General features: G+C 47.5%; 1 protein-coding gene across 2 annotated transcripts in view; it reads left to right on the top strand.

Moving 5' to 3' along the window:
• Positions 1-25,089, top strand: part of PRKCB (protein kinase C beta) — a 201,335-nt gene that overhangs the window by 160,452 nt on the left and 15,794 nt on the right. For both annotated transcript variants that reach the window (XM_081170868.1, XM_081170867.1), the window contains exons 14-16: positions 4,241-4,321; positions 5,054-5,161; positions 16,279-16,419. In XM_081170868.1, the coding sequence (XP_081026994.1) occupies positions 4,241-4,321; positions 5,054-5,161; positions 16,279-16,419 (330 nt within the window). The remainder of the gene's footprint in view (positions 1-4,240; positions 4,322-5,053; positions 5,162-16,278; positions 16,420-25,089) is intronic.

Raw genomic sequence — 25,089 nt, 5'->3', positions numbered from 1 at the left:
CAGGTTGAGAACCGCTGGGCTAGAGGATCCTCTTTGTTCCTTCCAACTATACAATTCTGTGACTCATTGATCTAATGTTAGTCCTATTCAGAGGAGGCCCACTGAAATCAATGCAGAGGGGTAACTTGGAGCCATCCATTTCAAGGGGTCTGCTCTTGAGGAGAACATGGTTGGTGACAACCCTGGGGATCTGAAAGGTTGTCAAATGAGGGGATCTCTGCCAACATTGGACCAACACTTTAAATGTGTTTGGGACGAGAGGGTTTGTGGTGGTGGGCAAGTAGGCAACTACTCCAAACCCTGCCGTAGATTGGAGGTGTAGGGACTAGAGACAGAGGCAATTATAACTCCCCATCAAAGGTTTTCCAAACTGCACATCCTTCAGTTCTCTTCATTCATTTCATTGGAGAATAATTGTTCTGATACACACAAAAGAGTGGCCCATTGTTCCTCCAACATCACAGATGTGCTCCCGAGATGAAGGCAGCCAGGAATAACACTTTGCAGCAAATGAACAGGTTTTGCACTTCCGAGCATGAGTGCATCTCATGCTTCCCCTTCCCTTGATCTCATTGATTCTGGGGATTTCTCCTTGGTGCCAAAATGACTATATTGAGTGCTAATGACAGCCAAGAGTGCAGCAAGCTCCATAAACTTTTATCTGGGCTGTTTGGAGGGATTAAAGCTTCACACCCCACTGGTGTACAAACAGGCCTCCATTTCCTACAAGTGCTTCTAATGCATTTTTCTCCGGGGTGGGCAGACCTGCACCTGGTTTCCCCCCAAGGCTAGAAAAGAGGCAGGAACTCTTCCAAGCGAGGAAATGCAGAGGTGATGATGCTTCACACCTCTCTCCCTCCATCCTTGCTTGGCCTCTCCATGTGGCCTGGACAATGGAGTTCCCTCAGTCCAATCTAAGCTGGGTGGATTCTATGAAGGTCCAACTTAGTACAGCTGCTTCATTAAAACAGCTGGAACAGGAGGCATGAATGTATGGGGACCACATTGCTGTTCTGCCTGTCATGGGCATAGCCTGGGGGGCAGGGGAGGCAACTACCCCCCAAATCAATAAAAATCAATAAAATACATAACAAACTGAGGTTCTGCCCCACCCTAAAAAAGGCTACCCCTCCTAAGAAAAGGTACGCACCCCCCAACAAAAATCTTGGCTACGCCCATTCTGCTAGTCCAACAGAAAAGCTTCTTGGATTTGCAGCTGGCCAGTCCAGAGGTTGTATGGTGCCCTCTGAGATCAGAGTCCAATGTCAAACAGCTCTGCCGCCTTCTGAGTAGAGAAGCTGGAGAATCCCAATGGGAACAGGAGCAGAGATTGCTGATGTTCGCTTATTCATCCCATGTTCAGAACGGAAATCAATCTGGTGAAAACAATCGGTATTTGCTGCTGTTGTTTACAGTCTGCAAATGACACATAATTGGTTATTCCCCAACCTATTTACATTGTGTTTCCTTTGCACTGAAATGAATGGTGTTGGGGGATGCAATTAATTACAGAATTACGTAGAATTGCCCCATTGGTTGGCTGGCATCCGTCTGCCTCGGGAGACAATGGAGGAGGGCACCTTTGGGGGTGAGGTCAAGCTGTTGGAATGTTGCAGGGCCTGCTGTGGCCATAGAGACCGCTGTGGGAGAAACATGTTTCATTGCAGCTGGGGCATGTGAAAGTGCCCAGTTTTGTGGCTGCAGATGCACCATGGCTTCCTTCTCTCTGTGCTCCTCCCAACAGCCGTTTCTCCTCTGGTCACTGCTATGGATACACAACTTGTCTCTCCAGGGACTGTGGTTGTCTGCAAGGGATCCTCACATGGCAGGGTTGATGTGGCCAACCTTCATGTCATATTTGCAGACACCCTTGTGGTGCAGAGTTGGTCTGCCAATGGGCCTGGTGCTTGAAGCCAGTTCCCCATAAAGTATATCCTTGGGGATCTTCCATTCTGTAGACATGATCAAGATGTTCCTGAGACAGGAGCGTGAACATGCTGGGAATGTGGTCTTGGGAGAGCACATCTTTGTTTGGACTTCTATGCTGCTATGTGTTACCCATAATCCTCCTGATGCAGTGCATGTGGAAGGCATTGGGGTGTCCCTCCTGACAGTTGTAAGCTGCCCACGACTCATTTCCATAAAGCAGTGTGCTCAGCAAACAGGCCTGGTGAGCCATTGCCATAGTTGCCTTGCCAATACACTTGTCCAGCTCAGCATCGATGGAGGGAATGCTGAAGGGAGATGAATAAGGTCGTTTTTATCAGAAGCCGGACTGCAGCAGAACAGAAACAAAGCAGCATGCAACGAACAGAGGATGGAACGGAAACCAGTGCCTTCTCCCAGCCTTACTTCTGAGCTTCTTTGAGCCCCCCCCCCCGCCAACGCCTGCAGGGTTCAAATCCCCACTCAGCCATTACCTTGGGATAGTCAGTATCTCTCAGCCTGACCTACCTTGCAGGGTTATTGTGAGGGGAGGCAGAGGACCACATACACCACCTTGAGCTCCTTGAAGGAGATGGGAGGTAAATGTGATGAATAAATAATGGGAAATAAAGGTTTGAGATGTCCAAAGCAGTTGACCCAAGTCTCTGCTACAAATCGCCCAAGGAACTGCAGGGCAGAAAAAGAGAGTTATGTAAGTGGAGAAGAAATCGCAAATAAGCAGCAAGAAATCAGACAAAGTTTTGCCAGGAAAACATATTAAGGGCCAACACAGAATGCCCCAAAGCACGCAAAAGGAGGAGGAAGTGCCTACATTTTGAAGGACTCTGCCTCCCCCCCCCCATTTGTTTGCCTCGTTTAAGCGTATGGGGTTTGACAAGCCCGAGGCACTGCCATCTGTTACTTAATGCAAAACCGTTTCGTCGTTTATTCATCCTAATTACAGATTTCTATTCCGAAAAGATTCATATATTCAAACATAAATGCAAATCGCACGGTAATTGCTGGAAAATATACACAGCCTTGGTCGTCTTCATCACCAAGAGAAGCTTCTCCCGGACCATTCATCGCGGCCCCAAAGCTCTGATCTGGGCACAAGAGTTTGACAGCTGCATGGAGTACTCTAGTTCTTTCTCGAAAAGAGGCAATATTTCTCCCAATGGGAACTTCCTTGCACAATGGCAAGGAAATGGGGATCCTCTGTGGGCACTTGAAGTGACCTCCCCAAACTCAACCATTTGTCCACTCTGGGCAAATGAGTTAAAACAGTGGATTTTCACATTCGCCCACCTCCAGCTCCTACCTTCACCCTTTCAAAATCATATTGTGATCCATTAACATTTCCTACATGAACACCCATATTGCAATTTATGTGACAGGCAGCACCAGGCCACAGACACATTGCAACAGGAAAGAGAGAGATGAAATTAAACAGAAAATAGAAACGCCTGCCATATTGCATGATCCCAGATGACCGGCTTATTGGGCATTTGTACTGATTTGCTTGCAGGGAGGTTAGATGATTTTGCATCAAAGCCAGTGTACTCATCGCACACTTTCCAGTGCATTTCACGGCCACTTTTCTTGTTGGGAAAAGTCTACTCTTTGGGGAAAGTGGGGTTTTTGCACAAGACCTCCCAATCAACAATACTCGCAAAACCTGGATTTGCTAATATGTGGTTGAATCACACCGAGAAGTAGAGGCAGTCTGGAAGCACTCAGTTTTGTGGGCAGGTGGGCAAATGACAGGGCTGGCCATGAAGCAGGCTGAAGCAGTGGCTTCAGGCAGTGGAAGCCCCCGAGGTGGTGCCCCCATGGGTGACCCACCCATCCCAGCTCCGCCACCGGCAGAGAAGCAGCACCAGAATCAGCACCGATTTCTAGCGAGAGCTCGCCAAAATCTCACAAGATCTTATGGAGCGTGATGGATCTCGTGAGATTTCATGGGATGTTGCCGGAAATCGGCACTGATGCTGATGGCAGAGGCAGCGCGGTGGGCTGTGTGGCTGCAGTGGCGGTGGACGTGAATTGCCCATTGGTCTTTCACAAGAAAGGAGGCTGGAGGTTCAGGAATGGCTCAGGTCTTTCTTGCTAAGTGTCTAATCCTATTGTTTGCTTGCAATCTCTGGGAAGTCAGCAGGAAATCTGCTTGTTGTCCCTGCAACAGTTAGAATAATTTTTGCCTTTTGACAGACAGTGGGCCAAAAACCGTGTGTGTGTGTGTGTGTGTGTGTGTGTGTGTGTGTGTGTGTGTGTGTAATCCTGTAGCTCTGATGTTGTTATCAATGTCTTGCAGATAATCGCTTACCAGCCCTATGGGAAATCAGTGGACTGGTGGGCTTTTGGTGTCCTTCTCTATGAAATGCTGGCTGGGCAGGTAAGGAAATCAGACTAGGGTTTTTTGGGGGGGCAGAGGTTGTGGGGTTTTCAGTGAGGTCCAAGGGATTGAGCACAACCCAGATTCTGGAATGGCCTGATTGGTTGAGCTTGTGGAAGGGTTATGTGTATGAAGCAAAGACTAACAGCATTCCAAGCTGGGGATTGAGGGCTGGTGGTCAGTGTCTTGTCCCAGCCAAACCCCCAGCCTGTCTCCAAGTCTGAATGGGATCGAAGCCATACACAGTATCACAATAAATGGGGGTTGTGTGCTGGATGCCTGGCTTCTGGGTAGAATCCCAGCAGCATTGTTGGGTAAGCGCTTAGGACTGTCATTAGGAGCTTTGCAAACTATGCAGCCACCTGTAGACTTGAATTCTGAAAGGGAAAGGGGGAAAGAGATGAAGGAGAAATGAAAAGGAAAGGTTAAGGAAGATCAGGGTGCATCAGTTGGAGAAAGTCTGGGCAAAAAAGAAAGGGGAAGCATGTACAGTACATGCCACCTGGTCTGCTTACTACATTCTACTTTGCCCGTTATATCACCTGCCCTTCTTTCACCAATTTGGTGAGCTGCAGATGTTTTGAACTACAACTCCCATCACTGGCTGGGGCTGATGGTGCAGTTCTATGGCCTGCAGACAGCTCCCTATCTCCGTGATACAGAAATGGATTGCAGCGCACCAGAACCGAGTAGCCCTAAAACTTTTCCTCCTTCTGCTCCCCAATGCTGTAGGCACCGTTCGAAGGTGAAGATGAAGACGAACTCTTCCAGTCCATCATGGAGCACAATGTAGCCTATCCAAAATCTATGTCCAAGGAAGCAGTGGCCATCTGCAAAGGGGTAAGAGCTGCTCTGGGTGTGTTGGATGCACAAAGAGGCGGTTTACCTCTGAGTAATAATACCAGTTGCTGGGAAGCACAGAAGGGGAGTGTGCTGCTGTTGCACTTGAGTCATGTTTGAGGACTTCTTACTGAAGCATCTGGTTGGTCACTATGCGAACAGGATGCTGGGCTAGATGGCCCTGATCCTTTGGCCGGATCCAGAAGGGCTTTGCTTGTGTTCTTCATACAAGGTAGCAACTTGGCTTCGGATGTCTGCCATCATCTAATTCACAGGGTCAGGAAGATTCTGGGCTGTAGAGAGGTTATCCTAATTTGCCTGCAGTCTCCTTTTCAGGCTACTGAGATTGCTTCAGTGTGCATGTTCATCTGAGAACAGAAACCATGCAAGGGAAAGCCAGCAATGTTTCCAGTATTAGCCGTTACTCCTCCATTGCAGCTGGTTGGGCTAGATGACCCTTGGGGTCCTTTCCAACTCTATAGTTCTATGATTCTATTGTTGTTTCTGTAGTCCGCAGATGTTACATAAATGATTACATTATTTTCTGCATTGTTTTTGACATTTGCCTTCCACTGAAATGCACTGAAGCTAATTCCATAATTAATTGCATTAGCTTCATCTGTAGTGGAGTGAGAGAGTTGCAATAGTTTTGATTCAAAGCTGAACTGTAGCTGAACAGAAACAGTACTGACTGCAGTGAACCCAGGACAGGACAGAAATTGCTGCCTTCTCAACATCTCTAAGGCTTTCTGATTTGAGAACCAAGTTTACTTGTGTTGGGCTGAGCCCATTGACTTAAATCAGGGCTATGGGTCTTCTGCCCAACTTCCTCCCTGAGCAAAGGATGGCTGTAGTTCTGCAGCCCATCTAAGTCAGGCCAAGTGGGGCACACGTTTGGCATAATTTATTCTCCTTCTCCTAGCAATCAGAGATACAAAGGGGAATCTGACCTTGCCTTTTCACTGCCGGAAAACTGCTGAGCTCTCCTCTGGCTTTGGAGACTTCCGCACACAGTGTAAAGGCAATTTTTGCAAGCAGAATGTGATTCTCCCTCTTGAAAAAATTAATCTCGGGCTGCACAGGGCCCTGAATGTCAATTTAACCTCAGGATTGATCATTTGCATTGCGTGCATCATCATGTACTGTTTGGGATGCGTGGAGGAGAGGGCTCCAGGCTAACAACTGGGATTATTCTCTGGGGCCCATGGAGCATTGCTGTGGGCTGAGGCTACCTCGTCAATTTGCCGCTTTCCATCTCTGATGTCCTCTTTGCTTGCCTTGCCATTTGGCCAAAGTGCTGCGTGTTAGATTGGAGGAAAAGTTGCTCAGCTGCTCCAGGTTTAATGGGCCACAGATGGTGGGAGGGGGAGGAAGGTACTTTTCCAGGTCACCTGGGAGTTGACTTTGCTCTGAAAGTGTGTCTCCGTGTTCCTGTTACTTCAGCCTCCTTCTCCAACTCTGAGGCATTAATTCCTCTAACCCTCACACTTAAACATCAGCGGTGTTCTGACTCTTGTCTGATATGACCCTCTTTCTTAAAAGCCAAGGCAGAGAAGGTGCTGGATCGGCTCAAAATGGTCTTTAACCTCCTTCCTGTCAGCACCAGCACCAGCATATCCATAACCCAACAAGCTGGAAGGTGAGCAGAGGAGGGCGACCAAGAGGATCAAGGGTCTGGAAACCAAGCCTTATGAGGAATGGCAGAGGGAGCTGAGGATGTTTAGCCTGGATAAGAGAAGACATGGGTTAGAGCCCCACATTGGGCAAAAAGACTCCTGACTAGATGACCCTCGTGGTCCCTTCCAGCTCTGCAGTTCTATGATTCTAAGTCTGAGAGGTGATATGAGAGCCATCTTCAAATATCAGAAGGGCTGTCACTTGGAGGATGGAGCAAGCTAAAACAGAAACAGAAACAACAACAAACAAAATGATACACAAGGGGAGAAGGACTGGGCGGAAAGGAGAAAATCCAAATCTAAACTCAGGCACTGATTTCTAAACAGTTGCTCCTGTCATGGCCGGCTGGGGCAAGAGTTCAGGGATAGGAGGTTCCTCATGGAGCTGGGCATTTAGCAAAGCTGATGCAATGGGCTTTGCTCCCCATCTCTCTTGCACTGAGGCAGTCTGCCAGAATGGCTGCCCCCAGGCAACAGGTGACTTTGTATGCAGAGTAGCCAAGAAAGTCAGAGGGGACAGCCTGAGATCATTTTGCCTGCACACCCGCTCCTCTCTTCCAGGCTACGGATCCACCTGGAGGGTGCCTTGCACAAGTCAACCCCCCAAGTATTGATGCCAGCGCTGCTCCTGTCCATTAAAAGAGGTTAAGTTGTGGTGCTTTGGTGTGGGGAGTGGGGTAGAATGACCTTTTCCCCCTCACGGCAGCTGTTAGCGTTGAAGTCGGCTATACCCAAGAGTCATTACTTTGCCCATTGTGTCTGGGAAGAGGAGGGAGGCGGGATTGGAGATTGGCATAGCGATAAAACTTCCTGTCACTTTTATTTCCTTTCCCATCAGTCCCGGACTGAAGGCTACCAATTGGTAAGAGACAGGACTGATTAAAACATCTGCTGGGTTTTTCCTCTCTTTCTTTCAGTAATGGCCAATTGATAAGCCAACCAAGCAATTGTCGGGTGGGGAATGCGGGGAGATGATCAAAGGCTGTCTTCCTGGAGAATCCATTCCACTGTGGAACAGTTCTCAACTGTCAGAATCCTCCCCCCCATATTTAGTCAGAATCCCCTTTCTTGTTATTTGAATCCACTGGTTTGGGTCCTAGATCAGTAGAAAACAAGCTTGCTGTACCTTCCCTATGACAGCTCTTCAGATATTTGAAAGTGGCTCTCCTGCTACCTCTCAGTCTTCTCTTCTCCAAGTTAAACATCCCAAACAGCATCAACTGTTCCTCATCAGGCTTGGTTTGCAGACCCTTCGCCATCTTGGTCTCCCTCCTCTGCACACCTTCCAGCTTGTCAATATCCTAAAACTGCAATGCCCGGAACTGGGCACAGTCCTTTAGTGGAGTCCACCCAAAGCAGGCTAGAGCAGGACTATTACACCCCTTGATCTAGACAGTCGACTTCTGTTGATGCAGCCTAGAGTTGCATACACAACGTACTTTAGAATCACGCAGGTAGAAATTTATATGTGCACGCACACAAACATACAGAGATGGTGACATTTTCTTGCTCCTGAAAGCTTTTGCTGTAATGTTATGAACAGTGTCAGCCACAGTGTGTGTATCCAGGATGGGGAAAGGGCAGAGATCTTTCTGCTAATGAGCTTCCCAACTGCCTCATTGGCGTTTGTCAGGCTTTGAAAGGCAACTGGCCCGTAGAAAGGGAGGAGGCGATGAAAACTGCATCTTTGGACAGGGCTTTGCATATGAACACATAACGGCCTGTTTATTCTGCAGCCCCTTGTTCCAGGAACAATTGGAGAGGGATTTGCTTCTCTCTACCCAATTTGCCTTGTGAATGCCAAAGTCAGGTGTCATTTAGGGCAGGTTTGGACAGCAAAGGACAAGCTGTCTGCGTTGGCTCTTGAGATCTGTGTTTGTCTTAAAAGGACCCAGGCAAGGAAGCTGGTGTTTGGGTTCCATAGAGAGTCGTTGTGCCTGTGTGTGGTCAGGAGGGGTTTTATAGAATCACAGAGTTGTCGCGTTGGGAAGGGAACCAAAAGGGTCATCTAGTCCAACCCCCTGCAATGCAGGAACCACAGGTGCCACATGAGCAAGTAGTCTCAGTCCAGTGTGTGCAGAGAGCAGTGGCACAGCCCGCCCCCTGCTTCCTGCCCTGCCAGGACTCCTAGCAGGAGATGAAAACTGTGGGCAGTTCAGGCCAAGGTGCAAAGACTTCTACCAGAGTGCCACTGGCCCTGGGTTCAAGGCAGCCCTGGACAGCAAATCTAATCCTCCTTCATTGCTAATTGTGCTGAGATATCAGAAACTGTGACTGCAGGGACATAGGTAAGAAATCCTCCTGCACTGCAAGGGGTTGGACTGGATGGCCCTTCAGATCCCTTCCAACTCTACAAATGTTTGTTTTTTTAATTTAAACTGCTCTCTCCTGTTTGTTTGTTTGTTTGTTTGTTTGTTTGTTTATTGGTTTACACATATTACATTACAATACAAATGTACCAAAGCCAACACCATTTCCTCCCCATCCCCCCATACATTTACATTTATATTTCCTCAATCCATCATATTATTCTTTTCTCCTTCCTCCCACTTCCCTCTACAATTCACCTCTACAATTTTTTGATTCAAAGAAAGTGGTATCAAAGGTGGTGGTGGTGCTTACCTTGAAATCCCTGGATGCCTTTGCATCCTATGTGTTAGGTGCTGCAAGGGTCTGTCTGTTTCATTTATCTCCCACCCTTTTCCTCCCAGGAGCTTAAAGCGACATGTACATGGTCCCCCACTCCTCATTTAATCCCTGTGAGGTTGGAGAGGCTGATGAGGCTGAGAGGCAGCTACTGGCCCAAGGTCACCCAGTGAGCTTCATGGCCAAGTTGGGGAATTTGAACCCTGGTCTTCCTCAGGTCCTTGTCCAACACTCTAACCACTACACCACAGTGGCTCTAGAATCCCAGCAAGTCTTGTATCATGATCTGCATTTGACAGTCCTTTTTTAAAAAAATGAAATGTGACCCAAAGCAATTTACAAAAACATACAAACATGAAAACCAAGTACAGTCATACCTCATGTTACGTTTGCTTCAGGTTGGGTGTTTTCAGGTTGCGTTCCGCAGCAACCTGGAAGTACCAGAAAGGGTTACTTCGGAGTTTCGCTGCTCAGAGATGCACAAAATGATGTCACACACATGCGCAGAAGTGGGAAATCACGACCCGCAGATGTGCAGATGCGGGTTGTGTTCCTTTCAGGTTGCGAACGGGCCTCTGGAACGGATCCTGTTTGCAACCAGAGGTACCACTGTGTTAAAAAACCCAAAGAATATGAAAAACCTACAAACACAACCAGATACCATTTGAGTGTGTGTTGTGTGTGTGCATGTGAGTGAGTGAGTGTAGTCCAACCCTTTGCAATGCAGGAATCACAAGTAAAATTTACCCAAACTCAGAAATGATGAGTGTGGCTGCTGGGGTGCTCCAGGCAAGATATCCAGCTCCATGAAAGGCTATTGAATGCCAGCAGCATTGGGAAGCATCTGAACTGGGTCCCACATGACTCCTCCCTCCAGGAGCTACCTGCCATGTGGAAGGAGCTCCCACGTCCTTTCAGTTATATTGGGAATGTGCCCAGAAAGGCGAGCCCACATTATTTATGATCACGCGGAGGATGTTGCTTTCTGGAAGAGGCCTTTGTGAAGATCTCCAAAGCCTGCTTTCAGCAGAGCTGGTGGCGTCACATAAATAGAAACACTTTCTTTCATCTTGATGTGAGGATTTTAGAATGAGCTTTGAACAATGTGCTGTTTCCAGGTGCACAGATTGCTGGCACATAGCATGCCCCTCTCCGCGCAGGAGGCACGAAATTGCTGGCTTCCTCGATGTGTTCTGCAATATATACAATGCCCAGGAAAAGGGAATGATGTCCGGTTATCAGGCAGGCTGTGGGATGGAGATCTCAGGGGGCAAGGAGATGCTGAAGGCTGCCTCTGACCTTTGGGTGGCACCAACCTTTGAACCAATGTGCAGCCTGCCTTTCTAGAACTACGTCAAAACTAGCTGGAAATGGCTTCCTAATTCTGGCAAGGCCACTGTGGACCATCTGCGATATTGTAAAGCTGCTGATCACAGCCCCACCCCACGATGTTTTAATTTCAGCTTCTCAGAAATGTTGGCAAATACATTTGGATGAGAACACAAACACTCTTTTCTTCATTCCCTCTTGAAGCAGCCACAGCAAACGTGACTATCCCCATCTTCCTGTTTCTACTCGTCTCCTGTGATGGATTGCACAGCCCTACTTAGTTAGGGGAGACAGGAGGTGCAAAAGTTCTGACCTTCCTTTGGGGTACAAAGAGGGAAGAAGAGGAAGTCAGAGTTGCTTGCAGTGACATGTGAAAAGGATTGAGGGGTCTTAGTGGACCACAAGCATGAGTCAACAGTGTGGTGCAGCAGCGGGGGGTGAGGGGGAGCTCATACAATCCTAGGTTGTATCAACAAGAAGTCTAGTGTCTGGATCAAGAGAAGTAATAGTGCCACTCTATTCTGCCTTGGTAAGACCCCACCTGGAGGACTGTGTCCACTTCTGGGCACCACCATTTGAGAAGGATGTTGACAAGTTGGGAACTGTGCCAAGGAGGGACCAAGGTAATCTGGAAACCAAGCCTTTTGAGGAAAAGCTGAGAGAGCTGCGTATGTTTAGCCTGGAAAAGAGGAGACTGAGAGTTGATATGATAGCCATCTTCAAATATCTGAAAGGCTGTCACATAAAAAGTGATGGAAGCTCGTTTTCTGCTGCTCCAGAGGGGAGGACCAGTCCAGAACCAATAGATTCAAATGACAAGAAAGGAGATTTCAACTAAACATGGGAATAAATTTCTGACAGTTAAGAGCTGTTCGACAGTGGAATGGGGACTCCCAGCAGGATCATCCATGTGAAGGAAAAGGGGTTAGCACCTCAGGGAGACAGGTTCCTGTACAGCCTCTCATGGCTATGCTAGGTTTCTACTTGAAATTATCTTTTTATAAAGTATAGGGGAGCATCAAAACTGTGACCCCACAATCTCTCCTCAGGTACTCCAGTCCATTCTACTGTCTCAAGACTCTGCCCGCTTGCTTGAGGGCCTCTTCCCACCTGGTTGCCACCGTGAGAACAAGATGGCTGGCCTAAGATGGGGCCCCTTTGGCCTGATCCAGCAGGGGAAACCTTATATTATTACCGCCTCATTCTGCGACATGTGTCAAAATCAGCACAAGGCTGCACTCCTACGTTAGCCTAGGAATAACTGAATTAGCAGCAGATACTTCCAATAAACAGCTCCTGGGCCCGGCTGTGAATTGTGCAAGTTAATTTGGTTTGTATCTACTTGTCAGTTGTGTGCAATGTATCCTACTTTTCATAGACACAAATTCAGAGCTATACACAGTTCAGAGTGGTGTGGTGCTGGCCTCATATTGCCGCTACATTTGGCTGGCTGCTGTCTTAATGAAGACTGATGCCATGTATTTGTGCTTTGCCATTTTGATCTGTAGCAGTGTTTTAATGTCACGTGAAACGTCATAAGAAACTGACTTATGCTGCCTCAGTCCCTTGGTCCACCCAACTCACGCTTGTCTACCCTGATGGGCAGTGTCTCTCCAGAGTTCAGGCAAGGAGTAAGGACATAAGAAGAGCCTGCTGGATCAGGCCAAGGGCCCGTAAAGTGCGAAAGCCACAAGGACTGTTACCTTCAACTATGGAGGGAGATTGTAGCCATCATGGCTAGTAGCCATTGACAGCCCCCTCCTCAATGAATTTGCCTAATCCTCTTTTATAGCCCTCCAAGTTGGTGTCTTTCACTGCCTCCTGTGGGAGAGAGTTCCGTAGGTTAACTGTGCACTGCATGAAGAGTCTCTCACATAACATCCCTAAGCTATGGTTGAGAATGAGGAATGCCTTATGGGAGCATTTGCAGCCTATAAATAATTGCTTTTAAATAAAATAATGGAATACACACACACTGACCGCTCTCTCTCTCTCTGCCCACATATTTGCAAGCTTTCTTTCCTGAGCCATAAGAGCTCTAACGAAAGACTCTAAGGATGCTGAATTCTGTGTCAAGCACCACTCAGTCAGGGATGCACTGGAGACTTGCAGCTCCAGCTGTCAGGTGAAGCAGGGCTGGTTTCCTGACGCTGTGCAAAGTGGCGCAGAAGCATGGATGGGTTCTGTCTTGCAGGGGGCAAATGATGCTTCCGAGCTAGAGTCTGAATTAAAGCACTGTGAATAAATTGTTAGCTATAGGGGACAAAGCAGAGCAGCCTAGAGGCACTCTAGGGCATCCTCCTCAACCAAGAGGGAGCTGGCATCCAGAATCTTCGAAATTCAGTGTCTGTTCTATGCGTTGCAAGCACACGGGCTCCAAATGCACCATCCTCCATGGTTCTGCCCATTCCCTCTTGCTGCCCTGGGATCTGAAGCCCAAATACATGCAGGAGGCCACCTGACTCCAAACCCCTCCTCAGGTCCCCATATTTGGCATGAGGCTGCCAGTTCATGCCCTCAGCCCTCATCTTCAGCTGAAGAACAGGCCACAGCAACAGTTTTGCACATGGAAGATCCCTATTTCAATCCCTGGCATGCCCCCTGCCTGAAACCCTGGAGGGCTGCTGCCAGCCAGTGATGACAATACTGAGTTAGGTGTGCCAGTGCTACAAATCTATACACAATGAGGGTATTTTATTCTACGAAGCAGCGCAAACTCAAGACCCCAGTGCATATAAAATGGTGCTTTGCTGTCCTCACAAACATACTATAGTATACATACAATAGTAATGGTAAAGCAGCTAGAATTAGCCTGGAAAATATAATTTCTGTCCCTATTGCAACACAGCATAAAATAGTTCTGAGCAATTGAGTGCTGGTAATCAGCTGCTTCAATGCATCATCTGCCCTTGTTGAAATGTAGATTGCAGTTCAGCCTTCCAGGTGTTAAGACCATATGAGATCAGGCCAATGGCTCATCTAGTCCATCATCCTGTTCTCACAGTGGCCAACCAAATGCCCCAATTGGCAGAGACATCACCTTGCCAACAAAAGCCCGTATAGTTACAGCTATGGTTTTCCCAGTAGTGATGTATGGAAGTGAGAGCTGGACCATAAAGAAGGCTGATCGCCGAAGAATTGATGCTTTTGAATTATGGGGCTGGGGCAGACTCTTGAGAGTCCCATGGACTGCAAGAAGATCAAACCTATCCATTCTGAAGGAAATCAGCCCTGAGTGCTCACTGGAAGGACAGATCCTGAAGCTGAGGCTCCAGTACTTTGGCCACCTCATGAGAAGAGAAGACTCCCTGGAAAAGACCCTGATGTTGAGAAAGATGGAGGGCACAAGGAGAAGGGGACGACAGAGGACAAGATGGTAGGACAGTGTTCTCGAAGCCACAAACATGAGTTTGACCAAACTGCGGGAGGCAGTGAAATACTGGAGTGGCTGGCATGCTCTGGTCCATGGGGTCACGAAGAGTTGGACACGAATAGACGACTAAACAACAACAACAGAAGACCACAAGTGGGACCCAAGCAGAAGAGCACTTCCCCCTCCCTGCTATGGTTTCCAGCAACTGGTATTCAGAAGCATTGCTGCCTCCAATGATAGAGGCAGAAGCATAGCCATTGTAGCTAGAAGCCATTGATAGCCTAATCATCCATAAATTTGTCCAATCCTCTTTAAAAGCAATCCAAGTTAACAGCTGCCACTGCCTCCTGTGGAAGTGAGTCCCATAGTTTTAACTACGTACTGCGTGGATAAGTACTTTTCTTTTCTCGGTCCTGAATCTTCCAGCATTCAGCTTCATTGGACATCCACCTGTTCTAGTGTCAGTGTTTTCAACTACAACTCCCATCAGGCCACACCAGCAATTTTGAAGCTGATGGGAGTTGTAGTCCAAAACATCTGGAGGGCAGCAGATTGGGAGCGCAAGGGAGGCAGCTGTAGTCTCTTGCCGTAGAAAATTTCCAGTGTTACTTGTCAAGGGCTATGTATTACTGACAGCACTTTTGGCAGAGGTGAGATTTGCACTGGAGACCTCTTCGCTTGTGTCTCTGTCGTTTAGCCACTTCCCTGCACGTAAGTTCCTATAAGTGTCACTGGACCCAGAAAGAGGCTTGCTTTACCCACTCAGCCTTTAAACCAGAACTCTCTTTCATATCCCCTTGGTTTATCTAGCCTTTTGCGTCCCTTGCTATCTGTCTCTTATCTTGGGGCCAGAGCCGTGTACCACCATCACCAGGATATTAATGTTTCTTCCAAGTCTCTGGGTTCACTTTTTATTTTTCCTGCCCCGCTCGCTGGAGAGTTGGGGGCGGGAAGAGATGTTGCTTGGCTGCTTGGAAGGCACATCCCAGCGATAAAGAGCAATAATTCATGCCTCGTCCCTTTCTCGCGGAACGTGCCGTTTCATTAACTGAAGCCTTCGGAGCCGGACGCTGCCAATTCCCTCCCTGTTCTTGGTGTTAATGAAAAAGAGATTCTGAATGGAGATGGCTCCGTGCTAAACCGAGTGGCCAGTCTTTGCACTTAATTGCTTTTACAGCGTCAGGTTTGCAGAGATTGCCCTCAAAGTACAAAGCTGCCTTTCTTACCTCTTCATGGTGCCGGGTAAAAGCAGCCCCACATCTTGCCTAACCTCTGATCCACTTTCAGCTGTAGAATGGGAGTCGTTTGCATCCATTTTTATCATTTGTGCCTTCTTTAAAAGCATTCATGAACCAGAACGGGGTTGTTGTTGTTTCGTTTACTTACTTACACACACACAAACACACACACACACACAAACACACACACACACACACAAAAACACAATGTATAATAGCAGATACCCCCAAAAAATAAGAGTAGGAAAGGATGACTAGAACTCAACATAGAGGACCAAATTTCCATACTAAAATTGAACATAATAAATTAATATTACAAGGTTCCAAGTAACACAAATGGGTTTACATTATTCCAGTACATTGTGAAACTACTCCATTTCTTGATAAAAACATTCTGTTGTTTCCTGCCCTCTCTGTTTCTCACTTAACCATGCATCCTATGTCCCAAATTGTTGTTATCCATTTTCCCATTGTTTATGTTTTCATTTTTCCCCATTTCAGACAAATAATCATTCTGGCAGCAGCTAAGAAATGTTTCATTAATTCCCTGTCCGCTATTAATTCAGTTTCTTGAACATAGCCAAATAGGAAAACTAGAGACTCCGTGGGCAAAGCATAGCCAGTTGTTACTTCCATTGCCATTGCTATATCTCCCCAGAGTTTTTTGCTTTTGGGACATGAATATTTGCCATATCCCAGCATTTGCAGCTTTGCAGGCATCCCTGACTGTTCTATATATCCAGTTAAGACATTGGAGTGTCAGGTGAAGCGGAATGAATGCCGCCCACCTAACTCAAATGGTTTGCTATTTAACAAATAAATGTGTCCCCCCCCCCCTGTCTCTGTCTCTCCAAGCTCATGACCAAGCATCCAGCAAAGCGTTTGGGGTGCGGCCCTGAAGGAGAGCGCGATATCAGGGAGCACGCCTTTTTCCGCTACATCGATTGGGACAAACTTGAACGGAAAGAGATCCAGCCTCCTTTCAAGCCCAAAACTGTAAGTTCCTCCCCTCCCGTCTCACTGCCACATTTCTCTTCTTCCAGCAGAGACACTCGCTTCGCATCTGAAGCGTATATTTCAAGCACTCTTGTGCCACTTTTGATGCTTCCCCCAAAGGCACCTGGGAACTGCAGTTTGTCAAGGGCGCTGGGAATTGCACCTCTGCAAAGGATTTTCCTAACAACTCCCTGCACCCTTTAACAAGCTAGAGTTCTTGGGATTCTTTAGGGGAAGCCGTGGCTGTTTAAAGGGGCATCAGGGTGCTTGGAATGCTGGGTGTGGATGAGGCCAGTTATCACAGCCCCTCCTTGACCCGGACAATAACATGTCCCCTTTCTTATAGCCGTGACTATGTCGGTGTCCTGCATTAAGGACTGCTTTCTGTTGACTGGTTCACACATGCAGGATGTGAGGTGGTCATCCTGTGGGTGCGCAGACTGCAGGATGGAGACTCACATGGTGGGAATATCCTCCATCAGGGGTGCAAACTTGAATAAAATATTGGATGGGGCAGGTAAGCCCTGCCCCACGTAATCAATCACAAGACACAGCACATGCACACCATTTAAATGACAATTCACGTGGGGGGGGGCTCAAATATTTTATTGGGGGGGCCGAAGGGACCTTGTCGCCTAGGAATTGGCTCCTATGTCCTCCATACAAAAAAATAAAATAAATCCCCGGTACATATTGGGTAGAAAAGGTCTACCCTAGTTTTCTATTTGACATCCTAATGAAGGAGTCTTTTTGAGGGAGGCATTCAGTCAGAGATGCTTGCAGCATCCTATGAACTTTGATTCATTCGCTTCCCACCTGCAGCTGAGATGCAGGTTGGTGGCCTCAACCGCTGCTGTTTGCAAGAACTGGGCCTGGGTTGATTTATAGTTCTCTGCAACTCCACAAAACAGCTACGATGTGGGGAGCAGAGTTCCCGGCTCTCTTTTCCAAGGCAAGGCATGGGATGTCCCTGTACCCGCTCCGAAAAGCTTGCCTGATACGTGCGTGTTCTCTGAGAAAGATGCGCCTGTGATCACTTTCTTGCATTAGCTCTAAGTGCGTTCGGCTTGAGAAGGCCACGTGGAGATGCCAAGGTCTCCTGAAAGTCGCCCATGGGAGGCATAGACAACATAACCTTTAGCCAGTCTATGGAAAACACTCTGCTGGTTTCCGTCTGGCCAAAATGCCACTCTTAAATCACAAGCCTGCAGAGAGGCAGGAGCAGCCCTGGTACCAGAAGTGGGGTTTCATTAACTCAGGCTACATGGGAGCCTTAATCCATGTTCTGCTCACCGGGGGGGGGGGGGGATGGAGAGAAAGAACAGGGACAAAAGGTCCTTCCTTTTTTTAAGAGTTTTGCAACTGGCATCCAACTGAGACTGTTAGACTTCTGAATGTTCAAATCACCATTGGCTTTTCTCACCGGCTTGTCTGTTGGGGTCTCCTATCCTGGGCCCCATCTCTGCAACCAGCACTTGAGTTGGAATCCGCCGCCCCCCCCCCCCAGCGCCTCTCTCTTTCTCTTGGAGAAGGGGCTGAGAAAAGGTCCTTTTTGCTCCCTCGGAACCTCTAGCTCAGCAACTGCACTGTACGCCTGAATCATTCATGACGTGGTAATTCACTCAGCAGGTAAAAGGCAGGCAGGCAGCAGCTTGAATAGTTTATGAGCAGGCACCAAAAGCCGGGGAGAATTCTTATCCCAAAGAGGACCTGGTGTTTGGCCAGTGTTTCAGTGTTCCCGATCCCCAGATAATGGCATTTTCTGCAAACTTCTAAAAGGAAAGGGAATGCACTCCCCAACTTTGTACAACCACACTTGGAATCCTAGTGTACAGTTCTGGTTGCCTCGCCCAAAAACGGGTACTGAAGAGTTGGGAAAGGTTCAGAAAGGGGCAACTGAAATGATGAAGAGGATGGAGCCTCTCTCTGAGGAAGAAAGATTGCAGCCGATGGGACTTTTTAGTTTAGAGAGAAGGGAAGTAAGAGGCGACTTGATGGAAGTTTGTAGAATTATGCATTGTTTGGAGATAGTGGATAGAAATAAGTTTTTCTCCCTCTCTCCTAATACTAGAACTTAGTGAAGCTGAATGTTGGGAGATACGGGACACATAAAAAGAAGTAATTCTTAATGCAGCACATAGTTGAACTATGGAACTCGCTGCCACATGAGGCAGTGATGGCCACCAACCTAAGGTAAAGGTAAAGGGACCCCTGACCATTAGGTCCAGTCGTGACCGACTCTGGGGTTGCAGTGCTCAACTCGCTTTATTGGCCAAGGGAGCCGGCGTACAGCTTCCGGGTCATGTGGCCAGCATGACTAAGCCACTTCTGGCGAACCAGAGCAGCACACAGAAATGCCGTTTACCTTCCCGCCAAAGCGGTACCTATTTATCTACTTGCACTTTGACGTGTTTTCGAACTGCTAGGTTGGCAGGAGCAGGGACCAAGCAATGGGAGCTCACCCCGTTGCGGGGATTCGAACTGCTGACCTTCTGATCGGCAAGTCCTAGGCTCTGTGGTTTAACCCACAGCGCCACCCACGTCCCTGGCCACCAGCCTAGATGGCTTTAAATGAAGACTAGACAAACTCTTGGACAAAAAAAGCTGTTGATGGCTACTAGCCAGGATAGCTATGCTCTGCCTCTGTGGTCAGAGGCAAGAATGCTTCTGTATGCCAGTTGCTGAAAACCACAGCAGGGGCAAATGTTGCTCTTGTGCTTAAATACTGCTTGTGGGTTTTCTGCAGGCATCTGCCTGGCTGTGGTGAGAAAAAGATGCTAGACTAGATGGGCCATTGGCTTGATCCAGCAGCTTCTTCTTATGTCCTTATTGTCAACTTCCAGTCATCTAGCTGTATCTCAGTGGCAAAGTACCTGCTGTGCATTCAGAAGGTCCCACGTTCATTCTCCAGGTAGGGCTTTAAGTGACTCACAACTGAAAATCACTGCCAATCACTAAGTTAGATGAGAAGAAGAAGAGTTTGGATTTGATATCCTGCTTTATCACTATCCGAAGGAGTCACAAAGTGGCTAACATTCTCCTTTCCCTTCCTCCCCCACAACAAACACTCTGTGAGGTGAGTGGGGCTGAGAGACTTCAAAGAAGTGTGACTAGCCCAAGGTCACCCAGCAGCTGCATGTGGAGGAGCAGGGAAGCGAACCCAGTTCACCAGATTATGAGTTTACCGCTCTTAACCACTACACCACACTGGGTCTCCTCTGTATGAGACAGCTTCCTGTGTTCCTACTTAGAAAAGCCATGTCTCAGAGTTGGAGGACATTATATGCAGGAGGTCCCAGGTTCACAACCCTGATATTTCCAGTTAGGGTTGGGAAGGTCCTCTGGGGATCTGCTGCCAGTCAGTGTGGACAGTATTGAGCTGACTGGATCAGCGACTCGGTATAAGGCAACTTCCTATGTTTCTCTCTTTTTTCATGAGCTGGTTTGGTTATTGCTGGACTCTTCCTTTCCTCTTTCTGACTTTTCCGTCTCCTGTTCCCAAGTCGAGCACTCCCTGCATCTCTCGCTCCTGCAGTCTTTTTACTTTGAGTGCCTGGTTCCTTGTGCTGCACCTGAGAGCGGCCAGCGCTGTTCCTTGAAGCACCCCCAACCCACCCCTCCTCTCACCAATAATCTGACAGATTGGTTGTGTTTGTGTAGAAGTGGCTGTTCTGACAGGGTCGTGCATGGCTGATCTTTCGCGGCCATCCCTGCATACCAAGTGGCTTGGAGCAAACCTAATGCCAGCTCTCCTTGAGATAATTATGGGCTGGTGGTGGTGGTTGGTTTTTTTAAAATCAAATTACCATATTTTTTGCTCTATAAGACGCACCAGACCACAAGACGCACCTAGTTTTTGGAGGAGGAAAACAAGAAAAAATATATTCTGAATTTCAGAAGCCAGAACAGCAAGAGGGATCGCTACTCAGTGAAAGCAGCAATCCCTCCTGCTGTTCTGGCTTCTGGGATAGCTGCACAGCCTGCATTCGCTCCATAAGACGCACACACATTTCCCCTTACTTTGTAGGAGGGAAAAAGTGAGTCTTATAGAGCAAAAAATACGGTACTTCTTTACGTAGAAGCCAGGGCTTGGAGAGCCTGCGTGATCTGAAGGCAAAGCTCAGGCAAGGGGGATGCAGCACTTTCTTACAAATAGTTGCAAAATATATAGTGCAATCCTAGAGGTGTCTACGCAGAAGTAAGCACCATTGAGTTCAGTGGGGCTTACTCCCCAGTAAGTAAACATGGGATTGCAGTCTTCATTACAGAGCGATGGCCTCTTTGGATGTAGGGCTTAGATGTTTCAAAGGGTGGGATGTTAAATTGCTCCCACTGAAAATGGCAGGCCTGTGTTTTTATTGATTTATTGATTTATTAAATTTCTATCCCCCCAGCCTTCCTCCCTAAAGGTGTACAGGGTACAGTACAACAGAAACAAAATAAAACATACTTTATAACAATTTAAAAACATCTCAAAATGTTTAGAGCATCTGTAGGGAAAATTAAAAGCAATCACATCCCCTCAGTTCTTTTTATTTAATTTCACGGCTGCCGTGCCCATGGAAGCAGGAATGCTTTTCCACTACTCCTCAAAGCCAGTAGTGAAGGAGACAGATGAGCCTTCTCAGAGAGGATGTCCTGCAAATGGGAAGCACCACTGAGAAGACCCTACCACACTGAAAGCCAACCACGCAGCAGCCAGAGGCAGCCCCCAGTCAACAGGGCCTCCCCTGTGTTGATTCCTGCACCGCTCTAACCCATAACATTTGGGGCAACTGACCATGTGCTCTGACATCCCATTCTCCATTTCTTTGTGCCCTTCCCTTCTCTGCTACATCCTTGGCAGCAGCTGGTGAGGAAAGGGAGGATTTGGTCATGTCAGGGTGCAAGGTTAGTAGCCCTAGGTGTTATGGGGGAAAGTGACTCAGCCCAGGGATGCTAACTTTTGGCACCATGCCTTGATGTCACAATATTTAAATGCCTCTTAATCAACAAAAACCCCTAGGTGCCAGCCAACCTGGTGCCCTCCTGATTTTTTTTTTACACTTTTACACTATAACCTCCAGCCACACACATCAGGAAGAAGGCATGGAGACCCGTCTAAGAGCTTTGGATTACAGATCCCTTCTGCCTGTGCTGGCAGGGGCTGATGGGAGTTGTAGTCCAAAGCATCAGGAGGGCACCAGGTTGGGGAATCCTCTTTTGGGAGTTTCATGTAGTTGCGTCCCAAGAGGTATCTTTGACCTCATCTAAAGTTGAAAACAGGAAAATGCTTCTCCCACCCCCACCCCCATTTCCACAACAAATGCTGGTCAAATGCCTGAAGGTTAGAGGTGGATCTTGAAGGCAGAAGTTTCTGAAGCCATCTCATTAATTTCAGTGGGTTTACTCTGAGTAGAGCTTAGTTGGAGATATCCCTAGATTTTCTTCTGTCTTTGCAAGTGGTTGGTGTTTTTTTAATTGCTCAGCTATATAATTAGTGGGGCTGCAAGCTGTAATCACTTTAATGGGCAGATTAATCAACTCATGTGTTAGTTGTTTAATCAGAAGGGGCCAATTTTAATGGGCAAGGGCAAACTCTTATTAGTGGGGGCTGAATGTCAAAGGCACACTTCTAATTACAAAGCCACCAGAAAGAAAGAAAAAGCCCAACAGTCCTGACCTGATAGTACTGAGTGATGGCTTTTTATTAATTTGTAAATTATCTCCCCAAAGGCAGCGATATGCAGACTTATTGATTTATATGAAGTGGCCTAGATCCCTCTTTCCTTTATGAAACGATTCCAAAGTGGCTCCCGTGATAAAATGAAATGCAATGCATTCAAAAGAAATCCAATATAACATGACTGAAGAAACCAAATTCTGACAAGAAAGCATCAATCACAGAGGAAACAGTGCTAAAATAATGAAATCTGGGGGGGAAATCCATCAACTAAGGACAGCCACATCTTGGCCAAAATCTCAGAAGGGATGTGGGGGGGGGGCTCTTTGAAATCATACTCAGAGTAAACCTATTGAAGCCCATGGGATTAAGCTTGTTTTAATCACCAAATGCCATGCCTCTTCTGGTTCTGGGAGACAAGCAGGATGGGGAGCTTGTCGCAGCAGGAGGGAGAGCCATGCGTCCCTCTTCACAATGCACAGCCCATCTTTGCCTCTTGGTCTTCCTCCCCTTCTCCTTCTGCTTCTGCTTCTGTATCTGAGTCTGAACTGCCCTCTGCCACAGACTCTCCCCACTCACTACTGTTACCTCTTCAGCTTCCAACACCTTCTTCTCCCAGTCTGCCCTCTCTTCTCCCTCTGGCCACTCATAGTTGTCCTCCCACTGCTCCCCAGGCTCTGAGCCTTCTTCCCGCAGCTGGTTCCTCCCAACCAACCAGTCCATGACAGGCTTGCTGCTTGCTGGATCAATCAATAAAATTAAGAGTTTGCAGCTTGCGTGGGGTGCAGCTGGCGAGTGAAAGTGTTTATTTCTGGATGGAGCTGCATAACGCTTTGAGGAACAAGGGTCAGTGGTCACATCTCATCCATACAAAGGGCAAAAGATGAATTACATTCTGTGGGAAAGCAGAAACATGCTCGCACACACCCCAGGGGTCCGGTTCTTTTAAATATGCACTACAGCACCCCATCAAGGTCATTTCAGGCAATGGCGCTGGAGCTGCAGCCGTGATTGTGAGCTTGCAGCTCTCACATTCTGCATCTCAGATGCTCCTAGAAATCTCAGGCGTTTCCAGGAGTTTGGTTAAGGATCAACAGCTGAAGTCCTGGTAGCTAAATGCTTCACTCCATCTCTGAATACCAGGTGCTGTGGGAGGGGGGTGTATCACAGTAGTTCCCAAACTCTTTCAGGGAGCCCCCTTGGTTCCATAAATCATCCCCAACATTCTTCAGAACAGTGGTTTGCATGACCCACTAAAGAAGATAATAACCCAATAAAATTCAAAAGTGACAATTAATTGTACACTTATTCAAAATACTGCTAAAACCATTTAATTTAACTAATTCAACAAGACTCATGTATTTGATCCAGTGATGCCAACTTTTCAAAGTCTGATAGTCCTTTACAGCTCCCCCGGCCACCCCCTTGCCTCTTACCTGCCCCCTAAGTAATCCTGCCTCCCACTTGGAGAACCACTGATGGTGGATCTTGTTGGAATACCTAACCATCATGCCAGCCTCCCCCAGCCTCATGCTATTGAGATGTCTTGAATGACAACTCCCATCATCCCCAGCCAGGATGATGGCACTGTAGTAATCCAAAACACCTGGGAGCTGTACTTCCCAGAACATCTGGGCAGCACCAGGTTGGTGAAGGCTGTGTTGCAAGTGCAGAAAGCCTTTCCTAGTACAGTTCTCATTCTGAAACAGGGAGGAGGAGGAGAGACACAGCCCTCATCCTTTACCACCAGTGTTGTCAGGCGCCCTGCCTGATGTCTCTGCTGCAGCAGGTGCTTCTGAAGCTAATAAGCAGTGACAAGTGTATTTTCAAAGGTTTAGCTGCACGTCCAGGAGCAGGCTGAGCTGGCAGGCGTGTGAGGCTTACAGAAGCAGGTAGAGCGTCCTGCCACACTGCTGCCTGGCCTAGGCTTGCCTTTTTCCTCTTCTGTTTCGGATGCTAAACCCAGTTTCAAGACATGACTGAGGATGGCTCTGTTTTTGGAGCATAGGACCTTATACAGAATCAGACCATTGGTCCATCCAGTGGTGCTGCGTCCTTTGCCAGCACACTGGGTGAGAGCAGGGACGAGGCGTGAAGGGTTCACGAGACTGCACTGCACTGCACTGACTGACTGCCCATGCAGCGAGGAGCCTGTCTGGCACAATTCTTATATTTTATACGCCACTAGAAGGTAGAAAAACCTCAAGATGGTTTACAAAAAAAGACAAAACCATAATTAACAATAAGGTAAAACTTGCAGGAAGTCAAATAACAATAGACTGAGAACAGATTAAAACGCACATCAACTTTTGAAACACCTGGGTAGGCTTGTCTAAGCAAGAATGTTTGTAGCAGGCACCAGAAAGAGCACAGCAAAAGTGCTTGCCTGATGTCAATAGGCAGGGAGTTCTATAGTGTAGATGCTGTCCTACTACAAAAACAATATGGACAATAGGTTGGAGGGAACTGGCCTAAAGAATCTTATAGGATGGTAATTTATGATGGCCAGTAAATAACCATTCTACATTTCATTTCCCACTCCCCAAGCCCAACCTACAAATGCTTGTCCGCAGAAACACTTGCCCATTTTGTTGCTAGGTAAACCTTTTTCAGGTCAGCTAGTTTGGTGAACCTCCAAGGCGGTAAGCAAACATACAAAGAGCCACCATGAATGCCTCTTGACAATTATTCCCCATGTTCAGATTTGATCCATGGATGGTGCTGCTAAGTAGGTGCTTTCCATCTGTCTTAAGGGGGTTGATTCCTACAATGCAGGCAATTGAGCTGGATGACCCTTGCAGTCCCTTCCAACTCTACAGTGCTGTGATTCTATGATTATGATGTGGTATCACACATGCACACACACACACACACACGCCTGCATGGAAGCAAGGGCTCTTGGGAACAGCGCGGGGGCACATGAGCTGTTCAATCATTTTGATTTCCGAATGTCATTCTCCGTGAGACTTGCCGCTGTCAGGTCGGGTTAGAGGAGACGAATGTCTTTG

This window comes from Podarcis bocagei (assembly GCF_964188305.1).
Source record: "Podarcis bocagei genome assembly, chromosome: 14".
In the NCBI taxonomy this organism is placed as follows: Eukaryota; Metazoa; Chordata; class Lepidosauria; order Squamata; family Lacertidae; genus Podarcis; species Podarcis bocagei.
Note: the sequence above shows the minus strand (reverse complement) of the source record. Positions and strands in the feature narration are given on the sequence as shown.